This window comes from Lissotriton helveticus, chromosome 5_1, assembly GCF_964261635.1.
Source record: "Lissotriton helveticus chromosome 5_1, aLisHel1.1, whole genome shotgun sequence".
Lineage (NCBI taxonomy): Eukaryota > Metazoa > Chordata > Amphibia > Caudata > Salamandridae > Lissotriton > Lissotriton helveticus.
Window position 1 is genome coordinate 1,131,316,773 of NC_136065.1, and position 27,524 is coordinate 1,131,344,296.

Sequence of the window (27,524 nt, forward strand, 5' to 3'; positions counted from 1 at the left end):
TCAGAGTGCAGAGTGGAGCTTCAGAGTGGAGCTTCAGAGTGGAGCTTCAGAGTGGCGCTTCAGAGTGCAGAGTGGAGCTTCAGAGTGGAGCTTCAGAGTGGAGCTTCAGAGTGGAGCTTCAGAGTGGAGCTTCAGAGTGGAGCTTCAGAGTGGAGCTTCAGAGTGGAGCTTCAGAGTGGCTCGTGGAGCTTCAGAGTGGAGCTTCAGAGTGGCGCTTCAGAGTGGCGCTTCAGAGTGGCGCTTCAGAGTGGCGCTTCAGAGTGGCGCTTCAGAGTGGCGCTTCAGAGTGGCGCTTCAGAGTGGCGCTTCAGAGTGGCGCTTCAGAGTGGCGCTTCAGAGTGGCGCTTCAGAGTGGCGCTTCAGAGTGGCGCTTCAGAGTGGCGCTTCAGAGTGGCGCTTCAGAGTGGCGCTTCAGAGTGGCGCTTCAGAGTGGCGCTTCAGAGTGGCGCTTCAGAGTGGCGCTTCAGAGTGGCGCTTCAGAGTGGCGCTTCAGAGTGGCGCTTCAGAGTGGCGCTTCAGAGTGGCGCTTCAGAGTGGCGCTTCAGAGTGGCGCTTCAGAGTGGCGCTTCAGAGTGGCGCTTCAGAGTGGCGCTTCAGAGTGGCGCTTCAGAGTGGCGCTTCAGAGTGGCGCTTCAGAGTGGAGCTTCAGAGTGGAGCTTCAGAGTGGAGCTTCAGAGTGCAGAGTGGAGCTTTAGAGTGCAGAGTGGAGCTTCAGAGTGGAGCTTCAGAGTGTCAAGAGCAATGCCAATAGCTCTAACTTTAACAAAGGCAAAACCATTGCATTGTAAATGCTTGTTTACCTGATACCTTGTCTGATAACTGAGTTATGTGGCCAGAAGAGAGCTTTTAGAGGGCGGTTGAGGATGCACGAGAAAACTCTGATTGCCTGTTCTTGGTATACTCCTTACTCCCCACCCATTCTGTTTCCATATTCAGTTAGTGGAAGTGTGTGTTTTAGCTCGGAGTGTAAAGGTATTAAATACATTGTGTTCTTTTCATTTAAATTTACACCAGTTGTTTTTATTACTTTTCTCTTACTTTTTTCTTTGTCTTTTTTTAGGCTTGGGTGTAGTTACACCTATCAATGACCTCCATGCACTGCCAGAGTCCTGCTTGGTTAAAGGAGAAAAGCTAGCCCGTTGTAAGCTTGCTAGCATGTACCGACTGGCTGACCTCTTTGGATGGGCACACATCCCAAACTCCTACATTACAGTGAGAAATGTTTTGTCAGATTGTGCTTTGCTCTGATTTGGTATACTATACCAATTTCTTTTACATTATTTCCTCTGTTTAGCAATGTGAACACCGTATCAGTGACTTGAACATGCCTTCACTTCAATCAGCATGATAGGGACAATATTCTATATATTATAATAATAATAATTTGAATAGTTAGTCATGTATTGTAATCATGACTTAATAGTCTTAGTGAAAAGTTAAAGTGAGTTCCAATGTGTTTTGATCTTGATGAGAATTTTAAGGGCTTTAGAGCCATACAGGATAATTGATCGAAGATCCAACAGTAGCAATTTTTAGTATCTTATAAATATGATTGAATTAATTTATCAAAAATTAAGCTTTGAAATCACACAGCACATTGAAACACCCACAAAAATTGTTCTCAAAATGTCTCACACTGTTGAAGTTATCTAGAACAACCTTCAAACTGTGATACGCATCAATTATTTTTTAATGTTATTCAGACACAGATTTATAATTGGCTTTATTTGGCAACCCATAGGAACATGATTAAATGTACTTTAAGACATTCCAGCAATGAAAACATCTAGCTCGGTAGCCGTCTAATTTTGTGCTCGCAGTGCAAAACTTTTAAATCAAACTTTGAAACCTTTGTCATCTTATATGAAAGTTAAGTTTTTTACATGCAAGTTTAAGACCTCCATGACATCTTGATCTGCCATAATCAATATCTCCATTTCATTTTTGGCCTGCTACCGTTTGATGTTCTATTAACTCTCTTGTTGTCTAAACTTGTCAACCTGCATTTAGTTTCCTAAACTATGGTAATAACGTGCCTCTGTATTACTCCGAAGATGGTACATGAGCTGTTTCAGTCATTAACCACTGGTTGTTCAATAACAAGAGGGTGGAGTTCCTCATGTGTCAATATCCTGTTGTACCAACTGCGACTTGGCGGCCAGGCTGTGCTTTTGCGAATTTAAAGTGTGCTTAGCTCGGGATGCGCCCCTCAAGCTTACCTTTTATTAATCTAGTCAGCACTGAGACCTACGCTACTGTCTTCGGTTTTAACTCCATTAGAACCACATCAGTGTTTCTCCAGTTTTAGTGTGACTCTCCTGTGCTTTCATTTTAAAAACCTGAATGAGGGAGTCTCTAATGCCAAAACATGACCTTAAACCCTGCAGAAAATGTGGGCGTTTTCTTTCATTGGTTCCACTTATTTTCACTGGCAAAGTAGATTGCATTTGCAATTAAATGGCAAATCTGTTGGATCAAATGCAGTCTACCAAGAAATGCAAATATCTTGGTTTTATTTTGAAATTCATCAGATCCTGCATGATCCTGAATGGAGCAATACATCTGTTGTGTATGTTCACTAGTACATTGCTTATCTCGATCATTAACTGAAGGGCAAGGGAACACTTGGAGCTGAACACTTCAATGCTAAACGCCTAGAAGAGATGGATTTAAGTGTACATCGAGTATTAGCTCAAACTTGATTTAACGTCCTCCTTGTGCAAGTGGTGAGAAGTCAGATGGGAATCCAAACCAAATTGCTTCAGAAACCATCAGACCGCAATAGCCTTTAGGAATAATGCAGCTAACAATCCACAATCTTGGAAATGACAGACCTAGTTTTCGAAGCTGCTGCGGGCGAAGCACACGCTAATAGAAGAGAAAGAATATGATAAGTCAAGAAGCAATGGTTTTGAAATATAGAAACGTGTTCTCGTGCTGAAGGTGTTTTTTCAAGCCACAAAAAAGGCAGACACATTTTTTTGGCAAGGGTTGCTAAAGTAAAATATATCAGACTAAAAATGAATGTCTCTTTTCCAAATATTTGTGCTTCTAGCATGAATATAAAACAAGTGATGAACAGCTGTTAGAAAATATTACAGTCAAAGTATTCTTTGTAAGACTTCTGAGGTGAAACCAATGTTCGCCAAATAAAGAGCAAGCAACATTTGAAACCTAGTGATACTTACTAGACTACACTGCTTCTATCTTCCAATTTAGGGACATTATCTTGTCTCCACTGCATGCATTTTAATAACTTCTTCAAATCAGGTGAAATCGTCCATCCCCATATGGGTAAGGCCATCAAAATCCTTGTGAAAATTGGATCGATTGAGTGGCCAAGAGCAAGTTATCTTAACACTAAAGTTTAATTATTTCTAGATCACCTCTAGTGAGACAGTTTGTGGATACTGGCATAAACTAAAAAAAAAAATTAAAAAAATCCAAATTGATAACATAAAATGTTTTGCCACGGGACAGCCTGAGGCAACTGGTCTAAAAACAAGACTTGCTTTGTTCTTTAGTTATAGCTGTTATTCAAGAACTCTAATGGATTTGTGGATCAGATTTGAACGACAATCATCAAAAAGAAAGACCGGAGTTAAAAAGGTGGGGGGAGCAAGCAGTAAGCGGGTGGAGGTTTGGCAATTCAGAGCTGGTATAGGCAAGAGGAGACAGGTAACAGAGGATCGACATCCCATTTTGGGTGTTTATCTAGATGACTAGAGAACTAGATTTGATGAGGTAATCTAGGTATGGAATAGTATATAAATAAATGTTCCCTCTTTTTGGTTTGTGGGATGTGTGTGTGTTCTGTTGACTGTTTATGTTGTCATGCATTGTCAGCTTCCCCTTGAAGATAGTGCCTTGAAAGTTTGAAATTGATTCATAAACGTCCAAATAAATTATTTTTGGGAAAGGATCCCCTTATAAATTAGAAATATTTGAAAAATTTGTAGAACACAACGTGATGAATTAGAACTATAACAAGTATGGCGGTGTTAGTAGACTGGGTGTCACCAGCGTTATTCTCATCTGCTTTTATTGGCTAATTTTAAATATCTGGTTGGCCTTGCAAACTCCCTTTTGTTTCTTGTGAGCTGGCATGGAGTGGTTTACTGAGTTGTGAATTCAGTATAGGGCACTAGCTATATATAAGCACACGTTGACCCTAATGAGGGCGCTATTGGATTTCGTAACTCTTTAGTAAAAGGACTTTGGGTTACTGGCGGGTTTGCTTTGGGAGGCTGTTTCAGCGGTCATTCAACTATTTTCTTGGAATATCTGAAATCTCATTCTTTCTTTGTGTGTTTGAAGGGGCTTTGTGGGGGGGGAGGGGGGGCGAGGATTGTAATTTACCAAACCCATGAATTTAGGCATTTGCTGTTGAGACAGAGCTCATTCATTGTATCCACTCCTATCTGATGACACATCTTTTCTTATTCCCAGGCACAAGTGGGAAAGAAAGTACAGATTACAAATCCGTGCAAAAGATCCTTATTATAATTGAGAGAAGCAGCATTACAAATACCTAGTTTTTCGATTGTTGCTGTAGTGAACCTCACACAACACACCTTGGGAACTTGACATCCTGGCTCATACATTGCTGGAACAAAGCTATTCTTTCTCTTAGTAGAGCAGGTAGTTGGATAATAGTGCTCCCATGTAGACCAAGAAAATGTACTAGTGAAAGACGGTGTGAAATTTACTATTTAATTGAACTAAAGTAGTCTTTTGAAAGATGCATTTGGCTTAATCTTTTCTCTAAGTGCAAACGGTGGTAGACACCAAGCATATTCAGGAATTGGTTTCATGATCCCTGACCCCCTGCTCCTCCGCTCCCCCACATGCCTTAAAGAGAAAAAAATATACTATTAAAAAAATAGTTCTTCCTATTTCTCCACAGTAATTCGTAAGAGTTACACTCTTCTCTTCTGCATTTCTGGGCATCGCAATAGACTTCAAGTTCATTCAAAAGAGACATTTACACCACCTGTGCCCCGCGCGGTCTGTTTGCTTAGTGGGATTTTTCTCTTCTCTTCTCGGGATTGTCATCACTTTTAATAACTATCAGTCTCTGTCTTGAAATAAGCTCGCCTATCTGATCTGACAGAAGCTTGTTTCATACTGCAGACCGACAGCGAGCGCCGCAACTTGCAGTGCGCTCCTGGAATGTAAATGGGCTGGGGGACAAAATAAAGCGGGGATTAGTGTTGCAATACATTAGAAAGAAAAACCCGGCGGTAGCACTGATTCAAGAGACGCACATGCAGGGTACGACAGTCAGGGCACTGAATAGATGGGGACTCCAATTGACGGCACATGCTGAATTCTCCTCAGGCTCCAGGGGAGTTGGTGTCTTAGTGAATAAACGCTTTCCAATGGTGGTATCCCACACATACAATGATGACTCTGGAAGGTTCGCCGCTATCTCCGGTCAATGGAATGGCAAGACCTATAATATGGTCTCGGTGTATGTCCCACCGACGCTGCACCAGGCTACGTTGGCAGATCTAGGGAGGTTCCTTCTCGCCCTCCCGGAGCGTGAATTGATTGTAGGTGGAGATTTTAACGCGGTTATAGACCCAGAATTAGACACAGCCTGCGAGGGGGAACCAGCCGTGAGACACATAGATTGAGGGACTTCGTGGAAGCGATGGGTCTTGTAGATGCTTGGAGAACGAAGTACCCAACTGATAAACAGTTTACATATCACTCAGGGGCCCATAATAGTCTTTCCCGACTTGACTATGTCTTCACCCTAGCAACTGGGATTTTAGGCATGACAGAAGTACAACATCACCCGAGAGGTATCTCTGATCATTCCCCGGTCAGTATCACATACACGTCGTCGAACCTACAGGAACGGCGACTCTTCCCCATAAGACCATGCTATTTGCAAGACAAGGTGATTAGGAAAACATTACTCCAGACTACCAAGCATTATTTTGAGGAAAACAAACTTTCAGTCGCCTCACCAGCGACATTGTGGGAAGCATATAAAACGGTCTTGCGAGGCTAAGCCATTTCTGCAATTACGGGTAAAAAGAGAGAACAGCGGAAACATATAGAAGACCTTGAGGACGCAGTAGGCAGGGCTGAGCGGGCACACACAATAGATACTTCTATAGACACGGCGCACAAGTTGAAGCTAGCGCAGGAGGAATAAAGGGCATACACATGGGAGGAGGTCGCTGAAAAACTTACAAAAACCCAACATACTGTTTATGGACAGTGAGACAAGGCAGGGAAGTTACTGGCATGGTTAGGGAAGAAAGAAAGGGAAAAAAACTGGATAGCGCAAATACGTACACAAGATGGCACACTGGTGCAGGGCCCACAACAGATTGCAGACGAGCTAGCACGTCACTACGAATTGGTATACACGCCAGTAGCGACAGCGACATTGGCGGATAATCGGGCCTTTTGCATGATATACAGACCCCCGGCTGGGGGAAGAAGCGGTCTCAGAGCTGGAAAAAGACGTGACACAGGAGAGAGAGAGCAAGCCATTAGGGCTCTGCACGCGGATAAGGCATTAGGGCCAAATGGCATCCCTATGGAATTCTATAAGCTAGGGAGAGCGCAGCTAGCACTGCGCCTGCTAGCCATGTACAATGACAGCCTGCTGCAAGGGGCCCTCCCGAGGGACCAACGTTTGGCCACAATAGTGGCAATTCACAAGCCGGGCAAGCTAGCGTAGGAGTGCGGTTCGTATAGGCCAATCTCGCTGCTCAATGCAGAGGCGAAAATATTAGCAAAGGCTCTGGCTACCAGACTCCAGCCCTATCTGGCCGACATAATTCACCCGGACCAATCCGGTTTCATGCCCCACCGCAACACGGCACTCAATCTGCGGCGGTTGTTCGGTGTGCTAGAACGCAGAGAGCTCCTAAAGGAGGACGCAGCCATTCTCTCCCTAGATGCACGTATGGCTTTCGATCTGGTGGAATGGCCATTCCTGCTTGCAGTCCTTCAACATCTGGGTTTCGGCCCTAATTTCTGTAAGTGGGTGGGGTTATTATACGAGCAGCCACTAGCTAGGGTGGTGGTAAATGGATGTCTATCCAGAGAGTTCGGCCTGGGAAGAGGGACGCAGCAAGGGTGTCCGCTATCCCCCCTCCTGTTTGCGATATTTTTGGAGCCATTGGCGGCATGGGTGAGACAGGACCTAATGATAAAAGGTAAAAAATGAATAGAAAGATCAAAAAACCCTGCCAAGGTATGTCACAGAGGTCCCCTAGAGGATCCACCAATTATAAAAGGGGCGACATTATCTATGCATCAGAGCCAATAACATCAAAGATATTTAGATCAGTCCATCATTATTTTAAAAGAATTTTTTATATTTTTATAGGATCTGACATTTCTGAAAAATATTTAATATATAAGTACATAAGGTGCTGTTGATAAAACTAGAAGGGATGTTTCACGTGATTTGGGGAGAGAAAAACTTTTTTTTTTTTTTAAATTAAGTGTTCCTCACACTCCCAGGTGGGTATAGGGATTTCATACTCGCACATATACTCAGGGGGTCAATCAAATTCACATACATTCATACATTTCTATCAAATATGTACAGCGTGGCCTGCAACAAAGAGGTAGAATTAAGCTTGCATGGACGTAAGTGCAAAATCGGAGGGCAGATTAGATGAAAAGCCGTAGTCCGCATGGGCTATGGTACTGCCATTCTTATGAATAACGCAATTAGGCACTTACGTCCATGCAACCTTAATTCTACCTCTTTGTTGCAGGCCACGGTGTACATATTTGATAGAAATGTATGAATGTATGTGAATTTAATTGACCCCCTGAGTATATGTGTGTGTATGAAATCCCTATACCCACCCAGGAGTGTGTGGAACACTGTTAATTTAAAAAAAAAAAAGTTTCTTTCCCCAAAACATCACGTGAAACATCCCTTCTAGTTTTATCAACAGAACCTTATGTACTTGTATATTAAATATTTTTCAGAAATGTCAGATCCTATAAAAATATAAAAAACTGAAAATTTCTTTTAAAATAATGATGGACTGATCTAAATATCTTTGATGGTATTGGCTCTGATGCATAATAATAATAATAATAATCCACATTTGTATAGCGCACAATCACCAGTTAGGGTCTCTAGGCGCTGGGGGCCGTCTGGAAGATTAAGCAAGCTATTGCCCAGAGTCGCATGGTGCTGGGCTAACCTGCCGCCGGAGCCGGGGATCGAACCCTGATCCCCAGATTCCAGCGTCAGTCGCCCTGGCCGCGGCGCCACACCTCTCCCCTGCATAGATAATGTCGCCCCTTTTATAATTGGTGGATCCTCTAGGGGACCTCTGTGACATACCTTGGCAGGGTGTTTTGCTCTTTCTATTCATTTCGTACTAATCCCCTTTTTCTCCTGCCTATATCAGTAATTCCCTTGGGGAGCCCCCTTCTATTTTGTCTAATGATAAAAGGTATACAGTGGACGATGGGATGGGAAGATCGAATACCATTATATGCCGATGACATCCTGCTATACCTCTCCTCCCCAAGGAGATCTATTATTTGCTTACTGGACATCTGTGCGGCGTACGGAAAGGCGTTGGGCTATATGATAAACTGGGATAAGTCGCTATTATATGTCCTCCGCGGCCCGCCACCTCGATTACAGAGAGGGTGTGCGCTGCAGATAGCTACAGACGGTTTCAAATATTTAGGGATCTTCATTACGCCTGATAGGGCACAATTTGTGGATGAGAATCTGATGCGACCGCTACGGCGACTCAAGCAGGATGTCCAGCATTGGCATACGCTGCCCCTCACGCTCCTCGGCCGAGCGGCACTGTTTAAGATGATGGAGCTGCCGCGATTCCTATATACTTTGCAGAACACCCCGTTTTTAGTCCCGTCCGCGTACTTCAGAGCAATAGAGGCAGAAATGTCCACGCTGCTGTGGGAAGGAAAGACACCACGCATTGCTTTGAAGAAATTGCATAGAGGCTGGTTTGATGGAGGCGTAGCTTTACCCGATATTAGGGCCTATTATTGGGCGGCACATCTTGTCCCGATCAACCAATGGTTGCATGTCCCTCAAGACGAGCCGGCTTTTAGATTAGACAGATATATTCTAGAAAAAGATGGTATCATGGATGCCCTATATAATAGATGGCGAAAGCAGTTGGCCACCGGACCGACCCTTCATACGATCAATATTTGGTTCATGACGCAGTGCGTGTTAGGGTGCGAAGGGGTGCTTACGTTGGTGACGCCATTGTGGGACACCCGAAAGTTAGGCAGACTAAGGAGCTCTAAGGGATTTAGAAATTGGGATGCCATAGGGATCTCAACGGTTGGAGATTTATGGCAGAAGGTGGCGATGATTCCATTTGAGCAACTACAAGCCACCTATGGACTGGCTGAGACAGAACGCTACTGATATGCACAAATTAAGCATGCTTTGACAACGACTTTGCTGCCTGGAGAGACCCCAGAGGAGTCTTCGCCTTTGGAGGATAGGCCCCTGATTGACCACCTTAAAAAAAAAGGCAATATCTGAAAGAAACAGGTTAGTATTAGATTCCTTACCTTAGAATATCCCCAGGCGTCAGTCTGGATCCGGAAACTTTTGCGTAGCAGTACCCCTGCGCGTCGGTAGGCGTCGTCTGCAGGCGTCCCCTGCGGCTCCGCGTCATCGGCGTCGTGCGCCGTGATGACGTCGCTGGAGTATATAGACGCCGCCTCCGCGCGCTGACGTCAGTTCTTCTTTTTTCCGCGCCAGTTAGCGCAGATCCGAAGAGCAGTACTCCGGTCTTTTGACCAAGTTTCTTGTTAACTACTTAATCTTCTACGGTGCCGGTAGGATGCCCGGTTTCAAGGGTTGCGACGAGTGCGACCGCCTGATGTCGGTCACCGACCACCATCGACTCTGCCTCCGGTGTCTGGGCGCGGACCACGACGTGGAGTCCTGCGTCGACTGTCGGGCCTTGACTGGTAAAGCTAGGCGGGAGCGGTCCCGCAAGCTTCTCGAGCTCCGTGTGTCGGCCCCGCGTCGAGAGCGGTCCCGGTCCGGTCGGAGGTCGAGGGAGCGGTCGAAGGAACGATCGCGGAGCCGCCATGAGCGCTCCGGGAGTCGCCACCATTCCTCCGGTTCGTCAGGTAAGCGTAAGAAGTCGGGGCGTCGTCATCGTACCCCCGACTCCCCCCGACGCCCGCGTGATGCGGCCGGGGGCTCGGGTGGCCCCACCCCCGCGGCCCCGCGTGGGTCGCCGACGCCGTCTACCCCATACCCGTCGGTCCCTGGGGAAGGCGCGTCGCGTGAGGAGATCGAGGCCTTCCTCATAGCTATGAGGGCGAGGTCTCCTCCGGCGGGGCCTACGGCGCCTGCGGGCCCGTCGGTCCCGTCTGGGGGCCCGAGCGGTTCGGGTGCTCCTGCCTCGACGCCGCCGGTGGCTCCGGCCCCGGCGCCGCTGAGCCCCTCAGGTTCGTCGCCGGCTGGTCTACCGGCCTCTCCGGCGTCGGTTCCTTTGGGCCAACCCGTGGTACCGCCTCCGCGCGGTGCAGCGACTCCGCCGTCGGTTCCGGCCGGCGTCTGGTCCCCGGCGCCGACGCCACGCGGCGCCACCCCCATCCCCCCTCTGACTCCTGACGCGGAGTCGGACCGGCGTCGTCCGACGCCGGATCCGGCGCCGATGGGGCCCATTGACCCCGAGGTCTATATCGTCGATCCAGAATACGGCGATGAGGACGAGTATGGAGAGGGTTGGGAGGGGTCTGAGGACCCTTTATCCCGTGCCTGCCAGTATGATGTGGACTGGGTAGGTGATCTGGGTGATGCCAGTGGTCTGGACGAGTCGCCCAACCCTGGGTTTGTCTCCCCGACCCCTGTGGCGTCTGAGGCAGGTGCTGCCTATTCGGTGGTCCTGATGAGGGCTGCCAAGGCCTTGAGCCTTGAGCTCCCCGTCGCGAAGGTCAAGCCGAACATTCTGACCGAAGTGTTTAAACCGCAGTCATGCCCCCAGGAGCCTCTGCTGCCGTTTAATGAGGCCCTGACGGATGTCCTTTTGGGCACCTGGTCCAGGCCCGCTTCCGGTGCACCGGTTGACCGGAACGTTGCCAGGCGTCACCGTCCGTGCTCGGACGACCCTGCCTTCCTATCCACCCATCCCTCCCCGGAGAGCCTGGTGATCCAGGCCTCCACTTCACAGTCCGCGTTCCCGTCGGCTCCGCCCGATCGGGAATCAAAGCGGTATGACCAATTTGGTAAAAAGGTCTTTTCCTCTTTGAGCGCTGGACTGCGGTCTTGTAATACCGCGTGCCTCTTGGGCCGCTACACCCACTCCCTGTGGGATACGGTCGAGGAGTGTTTGCCGCAATGCCCCCAGGAAGTGCGGGACAAGCTCACCCGGGCCTTGGTTGAAGGCCGGGATGCGGCGCGGTACTCGATCCGTTGTGGTCTGGACACGACCGACTCGCTGGGACGGGCTATGTCCACGACGGTGGCGATTCGTCGCCATGCTTGGCTGAGATCTGCCAACTTCTCGCCAGACGTCCAAAATACACTCATGGACATGCCATTTGATGGCAGTCGCCTGTTTGGTGACAAAGCGGACCACGCGCTGGAGCGCTTCAAGGACTCCAGGGTCACGGCCAAGTCCTTGGGTCTTTCGACCCAGCGCCAGCAGACTGGTTCGTTTCGCCCCTTTCGTGGCCAAGGGAGGGGCGGTCCCACACGTGCTGCCAGCCACGCGCCGCAGAACGCTCCCCAGCGCGGTGGCGGCCGTGGTTTCCGCCGTGGTGGCGGTAGAGGCCAGCGGCGAGGTCAGTCCACGCCTCCCCCCGCTGCTGCATCCAAGCCTTCCTAGTCCGAGCTTTCGGGCTCACGTGACGCCAGTGGGTGGCAGGGTTCGCCATCACCACTCCCGCTGGCGCGCGATAACATCGGACAGGTGGGTGCTGCAGCTCGTTCGAAGGGGCTACGCCCTCCCCTTCGAGTCCACTCCTCCAGCCATGCCACCGCAGAACCACCGTGTGTCGGGGGACCACTTGACACTTCTGCAGGAGGAAGTTACGGCCCTCTTGGCCAAGGGGGCCATCGAGCGCGTTCCTGGGCCAGAAGTAGGGTGTGGTTGCTACTCCCACTACTTTCTGGTGCCCAAGAAGGACAAAGGAGGCCTCCGTCCTATCTTGGACCTACGGAACGTCAATGGCTTCCTCCGGAAGGAGAAGTTCAAGATGTTGACTTTGGCTCAGGTCTTGGCTGCTCTAGACCCTCAAGACTGGATGGTAGCGTTGGACTTGCAGGATGCGTATTTTCACATCCCCGTCCTGCCGGCCCACCGGCGTTACCTGCGGTTCACGGTAGGCCGGGAGCACTTTCAGTTTATCGTGCTCCTATTCGGCCTTACCAGCGCCCCACGGGTGTTCACGAAAGTGATGGCGGTGGTCGCAGCTCATCTGCGCCGGTTAGGGGTTTCAGTCTTCCCCTACCTCGACGACTGGTTGTTGAAGGCGGGCTCGCCCCAGACAGTCGTCCACCACCTTCAGATGACGGCAGACCTCCTGCACGAGCTGGGGTTTTCCATCAATGTGCCGAAATCACACCTGTGTCCCTCTCAAAAGCTCCTTTTCATCGGAGCGGTTCTCGACTCGGCGCAGTTTCGGGTTTATCCCCCGGAACGGCGGGTCCGGGATATTCAGGCTCTGATTCCCATCTTTCAGCCGTTATCCCGGGTTTCGGTCAGGTTGACGCTGCGGCTTCTGGGGCTGATGGCCTCCTGCATCCTACTGGTGCATCACGCCAGGTGGCGGATGCGGGCTCTGCAGTGGGACCTGAAGTTTCAGTGGGCCCAGCATCAGGGCAACCTATCCGACCATGTCCTGATCTCGGAGGGCACTGCGAGACAGTTGCAGTGGTGGCTTACGGACCGCGATTGGGTCAGAGGCAGATCCCTCTCCCTTCCCCAACCGGAGCACGTGGTTGTGACGGACGCGTCCCTCCAGGGCTGGGGTGGCCACTTGGGAGAGGCGGAGATCAGAGGCATCTGGTCTCCGGCGGAGTCCCGGCTCCATATCAACCTGTTGGAGCTGCGGGCGATTCGCCTAGCACTGAAGGCATTCCTCCCCTTTGTCAACGGGAGTGTAGTGCAGGTGTTCACGGACAACACCACCGCCATGTGGTACTGCAACAAACAGGGCGGTGTGGGGTCGTGGACCCTTTGCCAGGAGGCTCTGCGTCTCTGGCAATGGCTGGAACGTCAGGGCGTGACTCTGACGGTTCAACACCTGGCAGGTTCTCTGAACGCCAGGGCGGACGAACTCAGCCGTCGGTGCTCGGTGGATCACGAATGGCGTCTGAACTCGGACGTGGCGAGCGGCCTCTTTCAGCAATGGGGAGAGCCTTGGTTAGATCTATTCGCCACAGAAGAGAACGCGCAATGTCATCAGTTCTGCGCGTTGGAGTTTCCAAGACGGCACTCGCTCGGCGACGCCTTTCGGCGCGAGTGGAGTTGCGGTCTGTTGTACGCCTTTCCGCCTATACCACTTCTGCCCAGAGTGCTGAAGAAGATCAGGCGCGACCGGGCCCAAGTTATCCTTGTGGCTCCGGACTGGGCTCGAAGATACTGGTATCCCGAGCTACTCAGCATGACAGTCGGTCCCTCGATCCGCCTGCCCCTTCAGGAGGACCTTCTGTCGCAGCAGCAGGGGACGGTCCTCCACCCGAACCTGTCCAGTCTCCACCTCCATGCTTGGAGATTGAGCGGCGGCAGTTGAGGCCATTTGACTTGCCTCCTGAAGTCTGTGATGTAATTCTGGCAGCCAGGCGTCCCTCCACAAAGTCGGTATACGCCTGCCGGTGGAACAGATTTGTGGCATGGTGCACAGCAAAGGCTGCGGATCCCCTTTCTGCCCCTCTGTCTGAGGTTCTCCTCTTCCTCCTTTCCCTTGCCCAGCAGGGCTCTGCTCTGGGCACTATCAAGGGTTATCTTTCTGCCCTTTCCGCCTTCTTGAGGCTACCTGATCAGCCATCTTTATTCAAGTCCCCTATTGTGTTACGATTCTTGAAGGGCATCACGCACATGTATCCCCCAACTCCGTTCGTGATGCCTCAGTGGGACTTGAACCTGGTTCTGACTTTCCTGATGTGCGCTCCCTTTGAGCCTCTTCATTCCTGTCCTCTCCGTCTTCTCACTTTAAAGACGGCCTTCCTGGTGGCTATCACCTCTGCCAGGAGAGTGAGTGAGCTCCAGGCTCTTTCTGTTAAACCTCCTTTCTTGTCTGTTCATCCTGATAAGGTGGTTCTTCGGACTAGACCTTCTTTCCTGCCCAAGGTAGTCTGTGCTTTTCACATTGGGCAGTCCATCACCTTGCCCTCCTTCTTCCCGCCTCCGCATCCTTCGAAGGATGAAGAGCGGCTCCATCGTCTGGACCCAAAACGTGCGCTTTCATTTTATATGGATCGCACACGCCAGTTCCGGGTGGATGACCAACTGTTTGTTGGCTACGTGGGTGAGAAGAAGGGAAGGGCGGTACAGAAGCGGACCATCTCTCGGTGGGTCGTCCTGTGCATCAAAGCATGCTACTCTTTGGCTCGGAAGGAGCCTCCTGTTGGGCTGAGGGCCCATTCCACTCGGGCCACGGCGGCTACTACTGCCCTGGGCCGGGGAGTCCCTTTGCAGGACATTTGCCAGGCGGCCACGTGGGCCTCGCTGCACACCTTTGCGAGGCACTACTGCCTGGACAGTCGAGTCCGGAGGGATGGCTTCTTTGGTCGTTCGGTCCTCCAGGACTTTCTGGTGTAGGTTGTATTGGTTCGCAGACCCACCACCGGGGTTGGTATTGCTGGGGTATCTATTCTAAGGTAAGGAATCTAATACTAACCTGTTTCTTTCAGATGAACAAGTTACTTACCTTCGGTAAAGATATATCTGTAAGAAACAGTAGTTAGTATTAGATTCCTTACCGCCCCACCCATCCTCCCCGTTCTGCGAACTGATACCTAGGGTTAAGGACATCCCTTTCAGGGCCCTAGTTTCAAATGGCACCAGTGTTAGTTCTCACATGGCTCTGCGTGTTCTGGCGCGGAAAAGCTGTGTGCAAAGAACTGACGTCAGCGCGCGGAGGCGGCGTCTATATACTCCAGCGACGTCATCACGGCGCACGACGCCGACGATGCGGAGCCGCAGGGGACGCCTGCAGACGACGCCTACCGACGCGCAGGGGTACTGCTATGCAAAAGTTTCCGGATCCAGACTGACGCCTGGGGATATTCTAAGGTAAGGAATCTAATACTAACTACTGTTTCTTACAGATATATCGTTACCGAAGGTAAGTAACTTGTTCATCAATGACGTATAAAAAAATCATTAACAATAGGCCAGACCCCACTGGATTGTTGAAGCAGGCATGGGAAAAGGATGTGGGAGACATTGACGAGGCAGATTGGAGGGAAGCGCTCGCCTCCCTGCGAGAGGCGGCAATCCCATCCAGACTACGTCTGGTGCAGCTCAAAATACTACATCGCACATATTACAAGAGGGTGCGATTACATATAATAGGAAGCGCAGAAACTCTACACTGCCTGAGAGGATGTGGGGAACTGGGGACCTTCTTCCACACGTTATGGGCCTGTCCGGTGATTGGAAGATACTGGGCAGCGGTACTGAGAACGATTTCCCAAGTAACCGAAGTCACGTTGTTGCCTGAGGCAAAATATTGCTTGTTAAATATCTGGGACCAACAGATCTAAATGGGACAATGCAAAGCTGGGTGACCATGGGAGTAACAGTGGCAAAGAGGAACATTGCGCAAAAATGGGGCTCAGGGCTATGTCCGACTCTGGCCCAATGGTGTGCAGATATGGACCTGGCAATGGTGGCGGAGAAATCTGTCTTTATATACCGAAGATGTCCCCGAAAGTGGGAAAGAGTATGGGGGAAGTGGAACTCGTATAGAGGAGATATGGACCCGCCACCTCCGGAGGACAGTGACTCAGATGGGAGCGAGTGAATGCCCTTTCTGTTTGGAGTCTGAACTATTGAGCCATGAACTGGGTGGGCTCCGAACTTCGATTCACAAAAAAGGGTCCACAAAGCTGTAATTCTGAAGACTTTGATATATGTGATTTTCCATCTGTATCCACGTCATGCATCCATAGATGTACCGTTTTGCTTATATTATTTAATAAAAAGTTTTTAAAAATTAAAGATTTAAAATTCCATTTGCTTTAAGAAATGCCCCCATTCATCACCATCTGCTGGCCATTCTTCCTAGCACAGAAAGGGCCGGAGGTAGATTTTTGAATATTTGCATTATGAACGTTGCGGACAACCTTTGCAATACTCTCCTTTCAGCTTAGGACCCATCCTAACCCCCTTTCCTTAAAGAAATAATTGGAATTTCACCACTTGCATCTTCATCAGAACCAATATGCATTTAATTGAAGCAGTGCTAACGAAAAAATCTGTGAATATCCCACTGGTCTTTTAAGATGGTAAAGCCATGAATACATTTACTTGGCCTTCTACCATGCATGCATGGTTTGATTATTAGCACAGAGGCTTTTGAAATAGAGGAGCCTTCTGCGTTTATTATTTGATTTATGGCCATCTTCTCCTTTATTTAGGCTGCATCTCGAATTGGCCGGTAGACATTGTACAAGTGATTAAAGGTGCAGGACCGTGTACTTTTGAGTGTGTGGCTCAAGGAGTGTGTTGTAGAAATAGCTGTTTATCTTTTGACGGTCCTAAAAATGGGTCCTCATAAAATTCCAAGTGCCCGTTGTGCTAGTGGACAAGTTGCTGTCCGGGTGTGACTGACTGAGTTGTTTTCGGTCTTTCCTTAAAGCCTTCCCCCACAGTCTACCAGAAAGGTTTGGGCGAACATTCCCACAATAATATGGTATTATGCTTGGATTTGTGAGAAGGCAAAGAGAAAATGGAAGTGGGGAATAACAAAGGAATTAAATATTGGTTTAGAATGGTCATGCAGCATGTAATGTCGTAGACCAGAAAAATAGTGGAATAGCGTAAACCGATGGCGGAGCTGGATGTTGTTGATATTTTCTGGCTTCATTTTGAATGTAGACAATGAAAAAAAGAGCTGGATCTTTGGCACTTTTTCCATGTATGCCTCTTTAACCAATTTATCCTTCAACTACATTTTTAGGTTCGAGTAAGCAAAGAACAGGACCACATTCTTATTATTCCTAGAGGACTCTCCTTTTCTGAAGCTACAGCCTCAAATCTGGTATTTATCTGTTTTTATTTTTAAACTGAGAAAATCTGTTAATAATGTTGTGATACTATGCTATTTCTTTTTCCAGCCCAAGTACCGCTACATTTGACTCTCATAACTCTATTGTAATGCCATCCTACGGACCCATGGTTGCTCCCAGGGGCATCTGTTCTTAAGTCTCAGAATAGATAGTCACAAAGACGGTCATTTCAGTCTTATAATTCGGCAATGAAGATTTTGGCCCCAAAAAAGACAGTTTAAATGACAATAGCTCTGTGTTTGTTCCACCTCGTAATTCCTGTGAAGTCACACATGTGATTTGAATTGATTTAATTCTTGGTGGTTAGTGTGAGAAGTTGGCCTGATATATAGTGCTCACTATTCTAGTGATCACTTTGTATCATACCAAACAACCCTTATTGATGATTGGTTGTAAGTCAACCTTATTAGACCAGCTATCCTAGTAGCATGGACACGAGCAGTCTTTAGGCTAAACTCTAGAGGGCGTGTTAAGCCAGCTGTTTTACCATCACATATACCCCTTGAACACCAAGTGAAAGGACACCACACAAGTTGTTATGAAAATAAAGGATATTTATTTATAACAAGACTACCCTGAACTCTTTATGAGTCAGGGAGCTAAGCACAATACAAAACTCTTACGAAAATACTATAAGTTGCACAATTTACACAAATGCCCGAGGGGCACGAAAAACCATATACACAAAAAGTGGAATGCGAAATACTAGCAGGTAAGTAACAAGATCCAGAGGCTTCAGGATCGCTAGGACTACACTACTGAACCCTAAGGTTAGGAGCAGGAGGCCTAGGGAGATCGGGTGCAGAGTGTGCACTCTCACGCGGGATGCGGGAAGAAGTCTATGGATGCTAGCGTTTCTAAAGTTACTGTTTCCGGACGAATCCGACTAGGTAGACTAAAAACGACAAAGGATCTGGACACTTGGATAGTGAACCTGTGCTGGAGTACCGAAATACTCAAGTTACCTAGCCCAGGGGCCGCGGCTGCATAGGGTTCAAAAGACGTCGGGAATCCTCGTTGAAGTCTATGGAGCCTGAAAGAAGAAGTTGCTGGCAGGCGACCAGTGAAGAAGTTCGGTGTGATCCAAGGCTGGATCAGTGAAGGAGACGACCTGAAAGCAGAGGGGACTTAGTTCTTAATCACTAGCCAGTGATTATGTGGGCACCAGGATGGCACCGGAAGAAGTCACCTCGACCAGGTGAGTGGGCGACGCTGGACTCTGCAGTCACACGGGCTAGGAGGCGTTGTCGGCGTCCAGGCTGGAGGTGCGAGCTGTCCCACGAGGCTGTCGGCTGTCGGCGATGCTGGACTCAGGATTTGAGCAACAAACCTTGGCAAAGGCAAGCCCACGCGGTGGAGTCAAGATGGCGTCTGGAGTGGACCAGGAGGGTCCAGGGCACTTCTTGTTGGACAAGAAGCAAGGGCCAGTCTAGGGGACCTAGACCAGCGGTGAAAACGTCGTGGTACGTCGTCAAGAGGGTCACTAGCCAACGGGCAAGTGACCGGACAACGTGGCAAGCAGCAAAGAAGCAGAAGGGCCCCACGCAGATCTCGTGGATGCTGGGAGGCTGGACTTCGGTGCTGGAACTGCTTAGGGTTCGGGCTTCTCAAACCCCAGTGCACTTACTCGAGGGTCTCTCGGGGGTCGTGCTGGTGAAGCGTCGTGCAGGTCTTGAAGATGGCCGGTCCCACGGGTCTCGTCACACCCACGAATCTCAGCTGGGCTGGATGATGTAGGTAGAGGTCAGAGATGGCAGGGAATCCGGGTCTCGTCGAGCTGGGCAGTCTTGATCCTGAGGATGGACGGGCAGCAAACCGCAAGAGCTTCGATGGTGCCTGCTGGTGCAGGGTGGCTACTCCTTAGCCACAAGGGAGAGTCTTCAGAAAAGTCAAGTGTTCCTTTCGTGGAAAGTAGTTCAAGATTCAGAATGATCTAATTTGGGAAGGGGGCCTGCTCCTACCTTTATCCTAAGAAAAAGGGGCTGGCACGCGACTAGGTCCTGCCCTATGGGTGGGACCAGGAGGGGGGTGGTTACACCCCTCTCCTTTGTCCGGTCTCTCCCCAGCTCAGGGGCTGGGGTGCCCCAGGAACTGGTTTGAGCCGGCATATGCACAGTGAGCACCGGGGTGCCACTTGCAGTCACCTTCCTTTCAGCCCTGCCTACCTGGGATACACAAAATCCTGTCTGGGATGGTGCTAGCACTGCCCCTGACAGGAAACCCTTTGTCCAGGCCTCCGTTGCTGGAAGGATTCCCAGCAGCAGGAGTGCAGACTTGTGTCTCGGTGGCAGCATCCATTTTGTGGAGCTGAGGCTGTGTCTGACTTTAACCGGGGTTCACAGTCACATACATGTCGTGTCCCTCTAGAAGGGTGGAATGCTAACCCCGTCGCCAGAATTGTCGAGGGGTTAGTATTCCAATTCGTATGACACCTTACTCGAAATGTTTTGATAATGCTATACCAAAGTTAGCATTTAACCGCGAGGATTATAATGCACTTAAGAGTATATGGTATAGCGTTATCATGGAACAGCTATTTGGACTTGGTTCCGCAAGCTGCAAACGGGCTCAGCTCATGCCAGAGCACCATCTCACATAATTCCAAGCACTCTGCCTTCAGGATTGATAAGGCCTGCCTTAGGAGTGACTGATAGGAATATATGTGTCCATTTTAGGTTTAGATATAGGTATACTATATCTAAAGCAAAGGGTGATTACACCACCTTGCCCCAGCTGTCGTGTAGCCAGTTGTGTCTGTTTGGGTGGCCAGCCAGGGGTGGCATAATACATGCTTCAGCCCCTGGTAGGCCCTGGGTACACCTATGCCCTGGATACCTAAGGTATGCTGTACAGGGACTGATAAGGTGGCCCAGTACCAATTGGTAAGATGCACCTAAGGTACATGGTTGTAATTTAGAGAGAGAACAGCTAGGCTGTGGGTCTGATTAGCAGGCCCACAGCCAGGGAAAGTCGTAAACCAGTGAAGCAAAAAGCAAAAATCTGGGGTGGCCATGGGATTGCAGACCCCACTCTCCTACATAACCCCCCCCCCCCCCCCAAACTTAGGGACATTAAACTAACCTTGACCAGGTGAGTCTTCTTGCTCTAAGTGGAAGTACCTGGAGAGACCATCTGCATTACCATGGTCAGTTCCTGGGCGGTGCTCCACTGTAAAGTCCATCCCCTGTAGGGAAATGGACCACCTAAGAAGTTTGGGGTTTTCACCCTTTATTTGATTTAGCCATAAGAGGGGCTTATGGTCGGTCTGAACTTTGAAGTGGGTACCAAACAAGTATGGCCTCAACTTCTTCAGGGCCCAAACCACAGCAAAGGCCTCCCTCTCAATAGCTGACCAACGTTTCTCTCTAGGGGTCAGCCTTCTACTTATAAAAGCAATGGGCTGGTCATGACCATCAATATTCAGCTGAGATAGAACAGCTCCCACACCTAACTCAGAAGCATCTGTTTGGACAATGAAAGGTTTGGAGTAGTCTGGACTCTTGAGAATAGGTGCAGTGCACATGGCCTGCTTTAGGTCATCGAATGCCTTCTGACAGCTAACTGTCCACTTAATTTTCTTTGGCATTTTCTTACTTGTCATGTCATTAAGTGGAGTCACAATGGTTCCATAATTTCTGACACATTTCCTGTAATAACCAGACAGGCCCAAGAAAGCTCTGACCTGTGTCTGGGTGGTTGGAGGAGCCCAGTCCTTTATGGCCTGTATCTTGCTCTCCAGAGGTTGAACTTGGCCTCCACCTACAAGGTGGCCCAAGTATACAACTTGACTCTGCCCTATCTGGCACTTAGTAGCCTTGATAGTGAGGCCTGCCTTTTGCAGGGCCTCTAAAACTTTCCTCAGGTGGATCAGGTGATCCTCCCAGGTGGAGCTAAAGACAGCAATATCATCTAGATATGCTGCACAAAAGTCATCCAACCCAGTGAGAACTTGGTTCACCAACCTTTGAAAAGTGGCAGGGGCATTTTTCAAACCAAAGGGCATCACCACAAATTGGTAATGACCTCCTGGGGTAGAAAATGCTGCCTTGGCCTTGGCATCCTCAGCTAACCTGATTTGCCAATAACCAGCTGTTAGGTCAAATGTACTTAAGAAAGTTGCAGAAGCCAACTTATCTATCAGTTCATCTGCCCTGGGTATTGGATGGGCATCTGTCTTAGTGGCAGCATTGAGACCCCTGTAGTCTACGCAAAACCTCATCTCTCTCTTACCATCCTGGGTGTGAGGTTTAGGCACTAGAACTACAGGACTAGCCCAAGGGCTCTCTGAGGGTTCAATGACTCCCAATTCCAACATCTTTTGTACTTCAGTTTTTATGCAGTCCCTGACGTGGTCAGGTTGCCTGTAGATTTTACTCTTTATAGGCAGACTGTCTCCAGTGTCCACCTCATGTGTGCACCAGTTTGTCTGACTGGGGGTCAGAGAAAACATTTGTCTGAAGGATTAAAGGACTTGCCTACAATCCTGTTGCTGATGCTCAGAGAGGCTGTCAGAAAAGACTACACCATCCACTAACCCATCATCAGGGTTCTGAGTGAGCAGGTCTGGGAGAGGGTCACTCTCTTCCTCCTGTCCCTCATCTGTGGCCATGAGTAAGCCCATGTCCTCCCTGTCAACAAATGCTTTGAGCCTATTCACATGAAGTACTCTGTGAGGGCTCCTGGGAGTTCCCATGTCCACCAAATAGGTGACTTCTCCCTTTTGTTCAATGATGATGTGGGGTCCAGACCATTTGTCTTGAAGAGCTGCTGGGGCCACTGGCTCCAACACCCACACCTTCTGTCCTGCATGGTAAACAGTTAGGACAGCCTTTTGGTCATGCCAAGCTTTTTGAAGTTCTTGGCTGGCCTCCAGGTTTTTAGATGCCTTCTCCATGTACTCTGCCATCCTGGAGCGGAGACCAAGTACATAGTCCACTATGTCAAGTTTAGGCTTTTTGAGAGGTAACTCCCATCCTTCCTTCACAAGACATAGGGGTCCTCTTACAGGATGTCCAAACAAAAGCTCAAAAGGGCTGTAACCAACCCCCTTCTGTGGGACCTCTCTGTAAGCAAACAGAAGGCAGGGTAAAAGGATGTCCCATCTTCGCCTAAGCTTTTCTGGTAACCCTTTTATCATCCCTTTGAGGGTCTTGTTGAATCTTTCAACAAGCCCATTGCATTGTGGGTGATAGGGTGTGGTGAATTTGTAATTGACACCACATTCCTTCCACATAGCAGTCAAGTATCCTGACATGAAGTTTGCACCTCTGTCAGAGATCACCTCCTTAGGGAACCCCACTCTGGAGAAAACTCCCACCAGGGCCCTTGCCACAACAGGAGCTGTAGTGTTCTAAGGGGAATAGCTTCTGGATACCTGGTGGCATGATCCACTACCACCAGTATAAATCTGTGCCCAGATGCTGTTGGGGGGTCCATTGGTCCAACAATGTCAATCCCCACTCTCTCAAAGGGAACCCCCACCACAGGTAGTGGTATAAGGGGGGCCTTTGTTGTGCCACCTGATTTGCCACTGGCTTGGCAGGTGATACATGAACGACAAAAGTTCTTAGTGTCCTCAGACATATGGGGCCAGTGAAAGTGTGGGGCAAGCCTGTCCCAAGTCTTATTCTGGCCTAAGTGACCTGCAAGGGGAATTTCATGGGCCAAGGTGAGAAGGAAACCTCTCAGAGACAAGGGGATGACCAGCCTCCTGGTAGCACCAGGCTTGGGGTCTCTTGCCTCAGAGTAAAGGAGTCCATCGTCCCAGTACACTTTATGGGCACCTGTGGCATTCCCTGCAGCCTCAGCAGCAGCCTGCTGTCTGAGGGGTTCAAGAGAGGAACAGTCTAACTTTGCCTGCCTCAAGTCTGCCCTGGAAGGGCCCCCTGTCCCAAGAAACTCAACCTGTTCAGGCTCAAGCTCTTCTAGGACAGTTCCTTCTGGGGTCTTGGGGTCAGTCTCCTGAGAGAGCTGATCCATCACCTGAGGCAGGGGGGAAGAGTCAATCTTACCCCTACTGCTCTTTCTCTTGGGTAGTGTCTGGTCCATTGTTCCAGGATCCACACTAGTTCAGCTGGGCATTTCATGTGCTGACAAACCTAACATTGCCACATGAGTCCTATACTCCATCTGACCATAAGGAGGATTCCAAATCATTGCCCAAAAGACAGTCCACAGGGAGGTCTGAACTAACAACAACCCTTTTGAGGCCATTTACCCTTCCCCAGGAGAAGTTAACAAGTGCCATACTATGGGAGGTAGTGGCATTGCTAGCATTGGTCACCAGGTAGTCTGCTCCCAGTATTACCTGGTCAGGGTCCACAAAGTTAGGTGTCACCATGGTGACACTGGCACAAGTGTCCCTGTAGGCCTGAGCCTTTTTTCCATTAATCAAAGGCGTCTGCCTGTACTTGCCCAGAGTACTGGGACTTATTGTAGGGGTCATATCCATGTCCCCAGTACAAACAAGAACAGCCTGAGTAGGTGTTCTGACTAAGTCAGAGCCCGCCTCAGTTCCCAGGGTTAACCCCACTATAGCCTTAGGAGGATTACTACCACTACTAACTGTACTATGGGGTGCAGATGCCTTAGGGGCAGTAGTGGTAGGAGTTGGGCCTTTCTTGGTGCACTCGCTAAACCAGTGAGTATTACTTTTGCAGTATTGGCACCATGGTTTCTTCTGACCATTCTTCTTCTTTTAGGAATTCTGGGAATTCTGGGACCCACCCTCTTTAGATTGTTGGGGCCCTGTTGAAGACTTCTGGTCATTTTGCTTGTTCTCATTACCCTTGGGATCTGCTTTCTTCTGGCCACCACCCTGGTTCTGGTTCTGCTGCTTGACTCTTGTCCTGACCCATCTGTCTGCCTTCTTTCCCAATTCTTGGGGAGAGGTCAGATCTGAGTCAATAAGGTGCTGATGCAACAACTGATTTTGACAATTACTTAAGATTTGTTCTCTCATAATTAGATTATACAATCCTGTGTAATCAGTAACTTTACTTCCCAGTAACCAGCCTTCAAAAGCCTTAGTGGCACAATCTACAAAGTCAGCCCAAATTTGAGACTGAATTTTCTGGGTGTCTCTGAACAGCAACCTGTACTGTTCAGTGGTTAAGCCAAACCCATCAATCAGTGTATTTTTCAAGACTTGGTAATTGTTAGAATCCTCAGCTCTAGTAGTGAGGAGCTTATCTCTACCTTTACCTTCAAAGGAGAGCCACAAAATAGCTGCCCACTGACTCTGGGGGATGCACTGGACAGTGCAGGCCCTCTCCAAAGCAGTCATCCACTTGTGGATGTCATCCCCTTGTTTAAAGGGGGGCACTATTTTACTCAGGTGTCTAGTATCAAAACTCCTGTCTTTATCCTTAGGGATATTGCTGCCACCAGTGGGGACTACCCCACTTAACTGTTGCTCTCTAGCAAAGGCAAGCTTCTCCTTGGCAAGGGCAAGTTCTTCCCTCTGAATCCTCAGATTAGCCTGTTTCATCCTTGCTTCATGTTCTCTCCTCTGAGGGGAAGTTATTCTCCTCTGAGCAGAGCCATGAGAGTGCACAGATCTATTGGAGTCCCTAGAATGAGACCTATCTCTTCTACCTCCAATGATTAGGGTCAGTACTGGGGATCCCCCAGATCCTTCCCTATGCAGGTCTAAGTTGGCCCTAGTAAGTCTGCTGACTAGCTCAGGACCATTGTCTGCCTCATCCCCAGAAATAACCTCTTCATACTCTTCCTCCTCTACTTCCTCAGTTTCAGTGAGGTCAGGATCTCCAAGGGTACCTTCTAAGGGGGGCATGCTCCCATCTGTATGAGAAACCTTTCTAGCATCATAAGTCTCTAAGAGACCTAACAGAAAGGAGTGGTAGGGTTAGAACCCTGTTTTAGTTTCCTGGAGGTACACAATTGTCTCATCTCCTGGAAGCTAAGGCCTGCATATCTGGAAGTGACCTGTGGAGGGTCAACAACCACAAGGGGAGTCTCTGAAGACTCTCCATGGGTAGACCTGCTTCTAGTGTGGTGTAAGTGATGCACCTACCTACACTATGGGTTTACCTACTGATCCCTTGCTAAGAGTTGTAGTCAGGGTTGTGCTAAGCCCTGTTACACTACAACAGCTGGTTCATTAGAACTCAGAGTATTCTAAGTTAAGTTATATGTACCTGGGTACTTATGTGATCTTTCAATTGATATTCTTAGGATACGTGCGAGGTAAAACAGCAAGCTCAAATCCCAACCGCTGCACACCAATGTGAGAAGTTGGCCTGATATATAGTACTCACTATTCTAGTGATCACTTTGTTTCATACCAAACAACCCTTTTTGATGATTGGTTGTAAGTCAACCTTATTAGACCAGCTATCCTAGTAGCATGGACACGAGCAGTCTTTAGGCTAAACTCTAGAGGGCGTGTTAAGCCAGCTGTTTTACCATCACATATACCCCTTGAACACCAAGTGAAAGGACACCACACAAGTTGTTATGAAAATAAAGTATATTTATTTATAACAAGACTACCCTGAACTCTTTGAGTCAGGGAGCTAAGCACAATACAAAACTCTTACGAAAATACTATAAGTTGCACAATTTACACAAATGCCCGAGGGGCACGAAAAACCATATACACAAAAAGTGGAATGCGAAATACTAGCAGGTAAGTAACAAGATCCAGAGGCTTCAGGATCGCTAGGACTACACTACTGAACCCTAAGGTTAGGAGCAGGAGGCCTAGGGAGATCGGGTGCAGAGTGTGCACTCTCACGCGGGATGCGGGAAGAAGTCTATGGATGCTAGCGTTTCTAAAGTTACTGTTTCTGGACGAATCCGACTAGGTAGACTAAAAACGACAAAGGATCTGGACACTTGGATAGTGAACCTGTGCTGGAGTACCGAAATACTCAAGTTACCTAGCCCAGGGGCCGCGGCTGCATAGGGTTCAAAAGACGTCGGGAATCCTCGTTGAAGTCTATGGAGCCTGAAAGAAGAAGTTGCTGGCAGGCGACCAGTGAAGACGTTCGGTGTGATCCAAGGCTGGATCAGTGAAGGAGACGACCTGAAAGCAGAGGGGACTTAGTTCTTAATCACTAGCCAGTGATTTTGTGGGCACCAGGATGGCACCGGAAAAAGTCACCTCGACCAGGTGAGTGGGCGACGCTGGACTCTGCAGTCACACGGGCTAGGAGGCGTTGTCGGCGTCCAGGCTGGAGGTGCGAGCTGTCCCACGAGGCTGTCGGCGATGCTGGACTGGATTTGAGCAACAAACCTTGGCAAAGGCAAGCCCACGCAGTGGAGTCAAGATGGCGTCTGGAGTGGACCAGGAGGGTCCAGGGCACTTCTTGTTGGACAAGAAGCAAGGGCCAGTCTAGGGGACCTAGACCAGCGGTGAAAACGTCGTGGTACGTCGTCAAGAGGGTCACTAGCCAACGGGCAAGTGACCGGACAACGTGGCAAGCAGCAAAGAAGCAGAAGGGCCCCACGCAGATCTCGTGGATGCTGGGAGGCTGGACTTCGGTGCTGGAGCTGCTTAGGGTTAGGGCTTCTCAAACCCCAGTGCACTTACTCGAGGGTCTCTCGGGGGTCGTGCTGGTGAAGCGTCGTGCAGGTCTTGAAGATGGCCGGTCCCACGGGTCTCGTCACACCCACGAATCTCAGCTGGGCTGGATGATGTAGGTAGAGGTCAGAGATGGCAGGGAATCCGGGTCTCGTCGAGCTGGGCAGTCTTGATCCTGAGGATGGACGGGCAGCAAACCGCAAGAGCTTCGATGGTGCCTGCTGGTGCAGGGTGGCTACTCCTTAGCCACAAGGGAGAGTCTTCAGAAAAGTCAAGAGTTCCTTTCGTGGAAAGTAGTTCAAGATTCAGAATGATCTAATTTGGGAAGGGGGCCTGCTCCTACCTTTATCCTAAGAAAAAGGGGCTGGCATGCGACTAGGTCCTGCCCTATGGGTGGGACTAGGAGGGGGGTGGTTACACCCCTCTCCTTTATCCGGTCTCTCCCCAGCTCAGGGGCTGGGGTGCCCCAGGAACTGGTTTGAGCCGGCATATGCACAGTGAGCACCGGGGTGCCACTTGCAGTCACCTTCCTTTCAGCCCTGCCTACCTGGGATACACAAAATCCTGTCTGGGATGGTGCTAGCACCGCCCCTGACAGGAAACCCTTTGTCCAGGCCTCCGTTGCTGGAAGGACTCCCAGCAGCAGGAGGGCAGACTTGTGTCTCGGCGGCAGCATCCATTTTGTGGAGCTGATGCTGTGTCTGACTTTAACCGGGGTTCACAGTCACA

General features: G+C 49.3%; 1 protein-coding gene across 11 annotated transcripts in view; it reads left to right on the top strand.

Annotated features, from left to right (window-relative positions):
- ADD3 (adducin 3) overlaps nt 1–27,524 on the top strand; it is a 455,953-nt gene that overhangs the window by 238,744 nt on the left and 189,685 nt on the right. For all 11 annotated transcript variants that reach the window (XM_078643745.1, XM_078643752.1, XM_078643750.1 and 8 more), the window contains 2 exons: nt 1,061–1,212; nt 17,140–17,220. In XM_078643745.1, coding sequence (XP_078499871.1) covers nt 1,061–1,212; nt 17,140–17,220 — 233 coding nt within the window. The remainder of the gene's footprint in view (nt 1–1,060; nt 1,213–17,139; nt 17,221–27,524) is intronic.